We start from the raw sequence: 5,751 nt of genomic DNA on the forward strand, positions 1-5,751 counted from the left end.
CCTACATTTATAAATGTATATAGTCTATATACTTATTCTAATGGCTGTGCAGTCTTTATTCACATTGTTATTTATCTTTTCTCCAGGCAATGGACATTCTGACATAGTATTATGTACTATATTCCTATAAACACCTATGTAAATTACTTTTCCCCCTTTTGAATTGTTTCCTTAGGCTGTATATCAAGGAGCCTAAACAGTTCCATAAATTCACTTGCTTAGATTATTACCTTTTTTTCATCTTTATCCATGGTATGTTTTGTGGATTTCTAGTATCCCACTAATAATATCATAATTGATTTTATTCTAACCTATTTCTAGGGTATATGAATGTAACAAACGCTGTAAATGTGACCCACACATGTGCACAAATCGATTAGTGCAGCATGGACTACAGGTTCGGCTACAGCTATTCAAGACACAGAACAAGGGCTGGGGTATCCGCTGCTTGGATGACATTGCCAAAGGCTCTTTTGTTTGTATTTATGCAGGTTAGTAATAAAATACAAGGGTTGCTTCCTAGAGTTGGAACATGATAGGGAATTGAACCAGATACAAGATAAATACATAATAAAGTTCTTAGGGTTAGAGATATAACTCAGTTCTAGGGTATGTACTTACATGCAAGAGACCCTAAGTTCAATACCTAGCACCACAGTATTTTTAAAAGAATATATAGTTCTTGACATTTGAACTGGAAATAAAAGGATGTGGGGATTTCTTCTATAAAGAACATGCTAAGTGCTGGGTGCAGTGGTGCACATCTGTAATTCTAGCTACTAAGGAGGCTGAGTTAGGAAGAAGGCAAGTTTGTGGCCAGCCTGGGCAACTTAGCAAGACCCTGTGTCAAAACAAAAAAGGTTGGGACATAGATCAGTGGTCAAGTGCTTATCTAGCTTGAGCAAAGCCCTGGGTTTAATCCATAGTACCACAAAAAATGAAAAGACATGATGAGTATTGTGCCAGTCTAGGTGGACCAGAGAAGTACAGCAGTGTGAAGGGGATCATGTTCTGGACACTGATGTTTGAGAGGAGATAACGTGATTATAGAGTCTATTGTATCATTTTTCTTCCACGTCTACTCAGAATCTTTTAGCATAGTTGAGAACACTCTTTCCATAAACAAAGTTAAGAGAAAGAAAGGAGCCGATATGGTGGCACATGCCTATAATCCCAGCTACTTGGGAGGCTGGGGCTGGAAGATTGCCAACCTGGGCAACTTCAACTGCTTAAAAATAAGGGTTGTAATGTATCTCAGTGGTTAACTATAATAAATTTCCCCATGCTCTCATAGTAAGACACAAGGTATCATCAAAGACTTGAGTTTATAACAAAGGGATCTAGACTTGAAGACTTTATACTAGTGGGCAGTGTATTGATGGAATGACTTTTTTTTTTTAATGAACTTATTCTTAAAGGTCCCCATAACTCCAGAAAGCCTTTAATTCTCTATTTTTAGGCAAAATCCTGACAGATGACTTTGCTGACAAGGAGGGCCTGGAAATGGGTGACGAGTACTTTGCAAATCTGGACCATATTGAGAGCGTAGAGAACTTCAAGGAAGGATATGAGAGTGATGTCCCCTGTTCTTCTGATAGCAGTGGTGTAGATTTGAAGGACCAAGAAGATGGCAACAGTGGTACAGAGGACCCTGAAGAGTCCAATGATGATAGCTCAGATGATAACTTCTGTAAGGACGAGGACTTCAGCACCAGCTCAGTTTGGCGCAGCTATGCTACCCGGAGGCAGACCCGTGGTCAGAAAGAGAATGGATTGTCTGAGACAACTTCCAAGGATTCTCGCCCCCCAGACCTTGGGCCCCCACATCTTCCTATCACTTCCTCAGTCCCTGTAGGGGGCTGTAATCCACCTTCCTCCGAAGAGACACCCAAGAACAAAGTGGCCTCATGGTTAAGCTGCAATAGTGTCAGTGAAGGTGGTTTTGGTGACTCTGATAGTCGTTCATCCTTCAAGACTAGTGAAGGTGGGGAGGGCAGGGCTGGGGGAAGTCGAGGGGAGGCTGAGAAGGCCTCTACCTCGGGAATGGCCATCAAGGATGAAGGAGACATCAAGCAGGCTAAGAAAGAGGTAAGCAGTGGCCCAAAATCAAAGCAATGGCTTTTAACTTTGTTATAGTAATAACCTCAATACAGTAACAAGTCATCTTATTTACATGACAGATACTTCTTGGGCCACCTTATTCTCTTCCTCAACTCAGTACATTCCTAGGTTAAATAAAGACCAAATTATTTTAAAATCCATTTGCCTAGGAGAGGCAGATTATTTGATTCATTCCCAAGTGAAGGATTATAAGTGATTTTTTTTTTAATGGTTTTGCAAGTTGTCTACATCATTGTTTGCTTATATTGAAGAAACAAGCTGAGCTTGGTGGCACACACCTTAGCCCAGCCACTCAAGAGACTAAAGCAGGAGGGTTGCACGTGTAGGGGAATTTAATGAGACACTGTCTCAAAATTTAAATTTAAATTAAGAGCTGGGTTTGGAGCCTAGTGGTAGAGCACTTGCCTACCATGTGCAAAACCCTGGATTTATCCTCAGTACCACAAAAACAAACACAAATTTACTTTAAAGCTGGGTGTGGTAGCAAGAGTTTGAGGTAAGAGAACTATTTGGGCCCATGAGTTAGAAATAAGCCTGGGCAAAAAAGTAAAAACCCCATTACAAAAAAAAAGAAGAATCAATTTTAGGTCTATCTTTGATAATGTTGAAATTTTCTTTTTCTTTTTTTTTTTTTTAATATTTATCCTTTAGTATTAGTTGAACACAGTATCTTTATTTTACTTATTTATTATTATGTGGTGCTAAGGATTGAACTCAGGGCCTCACACATGCTAGATGAGTGCTCTACTGCTAAACCACAACCCCAGACCATAATTTGAAATTTTCTACATTATAAATAGAGGCCCTGCTAGGGGAGTTTAGTGATGAGAATATAATTATTACTATCAAGTCAGGGTGATTTCCCCACACCTTCCCACTTTAAATAGTGTATGTGTACCCTTAACTGCCTAATGTTCTTTAATAATCAAATTAATGGATTTGTTAACCTTGGACCATGAGAGCATTTCTTTCTTAACTATTTCTTAACATTTCCTTCTTAACTTCCTTAACTCTGCATTTGCTCTTTTCTAGGACCCTGATGACCGGAACAAGATATCCTTGTAAGTTTTTTGTGTGTGTGATTCTGGAGATTGAACCCAGGGGTGCTCTCCCCCAGAGCTACATGTTTTTATTTTTTTGAGATAGGGTCTAAGTTGCCAAAACTTGATTTTCTTGCTTCAGCCTTCCCATTAGCTGAGATTTTAGGTGTGCACCATCCTGCTGGTGCTTGTCTTTTTGACATGTTCTCCAAATCTGTCTTCTCTTGTGCATTCTCTTAAGAAGATAGCCTGTAACCTGACTCATTCTCATTGTCTTTCCCCCACATCAGAGTTACTGAAACCTCTCGAAATTATGGTTACAATCCTTCTCCTGTGAAGCCTGAAGGACTTCGCCGTCCACCTAGTAAGACTAGTATGCATCAGAGCCGGCGACTCATGGCTTCTGCCCAGTCCAACCCTGATGTAAGTGACCTTCTCAAGCTGTGTCTTACCCAGCCTTCTATTACTCAGAGCCAAGTAAAGGAACATAGAACAGTCTCCCCTCACAAGTCCTTCACTATAATTATTATTAGGTGTTTTCTTGCTTATCTGTCCTTGACTTCCTGTCTTGTTCTCTTTGATTCAGTATCTTACCTCCTCTTGCTTACAGTCTCAGTCCCTTCTGTCAAACCATAGGTAAAAGCAAGAATTTGAAGGGGCCTTTCCATTTACTCCTCTTCCTTCTTCTCATCCTTCTGCTTCCCCAGGACATCCTGACACTGTCCAGCAGCACAGAAAGTGAGGGGGAAAGTGGGACCAGCCGAAAGCCTACTCCTGGTCAGACTTCAGCCACAGCAGTTGACAGTGATGATATCCAGACCATCTCCTCTGGCTCTGAAGGGGATGACTTTGAGGACAAGAAGAACATGTCTGGTAGTCTGGGAAATTTGGGGGAGTGGTAGGGAGAAATAGTAGAAAGTTTTTAAAGGAAGCTAAAGAAGTAGGGGAGTGGCAAATTGAGATCCTAAGAGTTGTAGCATTTTGGGGAGGGCTCCCTGATGCTAAACTAAACTATTAACTTATTTAACATGTCCCCTTCCTCTCTTCTTCTCAGTTCCTTACTCTTTCCCAGTTCCTTTGTCCAGCAGATTTAATCCTGCTTGAAAACATGGCTACTGAAGTCTTTGCCTGAGACCTAGGCTATTGGTATTCCTGAGCTGCTACACGTGGCATAAGAATGAGAGTAGATAGGCTAGAGATGTAGCTTAGTGGTAGAGCACTTGCCTAGCATGTTCTAGGCTTGGAGTTCCATCTCTAGAACACCAAAAATTGGTGGGGAGTGGGTAAGAACATGCAATTGAATCGTGAATTGGGGTGGGTCCTGACCCCATTTTCCTTCCTCTCCAGGTCCGACAAAGCGCCAGGTGGCAGTAAAATCAACCCGGGGCTTTGCTCTTAAATCAACCCATGGGATAGCCATTAAATCAACCAACATGGCCTCTGTGGACAAGGGGGAGAGTGCACCTGTTCGGAAGAATACACGCCAGTTCTACGATGGTGAAGAGTCTTGCTATATCATCGATGCCAAGCTTGAAGGCAACTTGGGCCGCTACCTCAATGTAAGATCCCTTCCCTCTGCCTCTAGATGGTTCACATATCCCATCGTCCCCAAAGTTCTATGTTTTGTTAACATACAATATGAACTTTTATATAGTTGATGTATATAAATTGGTTTTCAAAAAATTTTGAAGAGGTAGCTTTCTTTCAAAACATCTCTGTTATAATGGGGTTGGTCAGATACCATCATTTTTTTCCGCTCTCACTTTTATTTCCTTGGTATTGATTCAGTGCTGTCCTTAAACTTACAGCATAGTTGCAGCCCCAACCTGTTTGTTCAGAATGTCTTTGTGGATACCCATGATCTTCGCTTCCCTTGGGTGGCCTTCTTTGCCAGCAAGTAAGAGGGAATTGGGAGAGGGGATGAGTGGGGAAGGGTAAGGATGAGTAAAATTGTGGTTTCCAAACCTTAGTGGTTTTGGTCATGGGGGGAGCCCTACCTGTGACACTATCTCCCAGAATTGTCTTTTTTTTTTTTTTTTAAGTAATCTTTTTTATTTGTATTTGGACACATACCTTTATTTTATATATTCATTTTTACGTGGTGCTGAGGATCCAACCCCAAGGCCTCTCGCATGCCAGGCGAGCACTCTACTGCTGAGCCACAACCTCAGCACTGAATTGTCTGTCTTTTAAGGAACAAAGAGCTGAGTCCTGTTCACAGTCTTAGCCACAGCACAGAATATGCTAGGGACAAATGGGATACAGTCAGAGGCTACAAATGTTTGAGAGCTGTGCTTTGTCTCCATGGTCCAGCTCCACATATACATCTTTTTTGGGGGGGATTACCAGGGATTGAACTCTGGGGCACTCAACTACTGAGCCACATGCCCAGCCCTATTTTGAATTTGCCTTAGTGCCTCGCTATTGCTGAGGCTGGCTTTGAACTCATGATGCTCCTGCTTTAGCTCCCCTGAGCCACTGGGATTACAGGCATGTGCCACCGCTCCCGGATTCCATGTACACATTCTCATAACCCCTACATAATTTGCTACCTTCACCACACTCCATCCTTTTTTTTCTTCCTCTTCAG

At 41.8% G+C, this 5,751-nt stretch overlaps 1 protein-coding gene across 6 annotated transcripts in view; it reads left to right on the plus strand.

Annotated features, from left to right (window-relative positions):
* SETDB1 (SET domain bifurcated histone lysine methyltransferase 1) overlaps positions 1 to 5,751 on the plus strand; it is a 46,157-nt gene that overhangs the window by 39,643 nt on the left and 763 nt on the right. For all 6 annotated transcript variants that reach the window (XM_081306994.1, XM_081306998.1, XM_081306995.1 and 3 more), the window contains 7 exons: positions 322 to 491; positions 1,460 to 2,088; positions 3,154 to 3,182; positions 3,452 to 3,584; positions 3,869 to 4,034; positions 4,509 to 4,720; positions 4,970 to 5,058. In XM_081306994.1, coding sequence (XP_081163120.1) covers positions 322 to 491; positions 1,460 to 2,088; positions 3,154 to 3,182; positions 3,452 to 3,584; positions 3,869 to 4,034; positions 4,509 to 4,720; positions 4,970 to 5,058 — 1,428 coding nt within the window. The remainder of the gene's footprint in view (positions 1 to 321; positions 492 to 1,459; positions 2,089 to 3,153; positions 3,183 to 3,451; positions 3,585 to 3,868; positions 4,035 to 4,508; positions 4,721 to 4,969; positions 5,059 to 5,751) is intronic.

The sequence above is a fragment of the Spermophilus citellus genome (genome assembly GCF_964194105.1).
Source record: "Spermophilus citellus genome assembly, chromosome: 9".
NCBI lineage: Eukaryota > Metazoa > Chordata > Mammalia > Rodentia > Sciuridae > Spermophilus > Spermophilus citellus.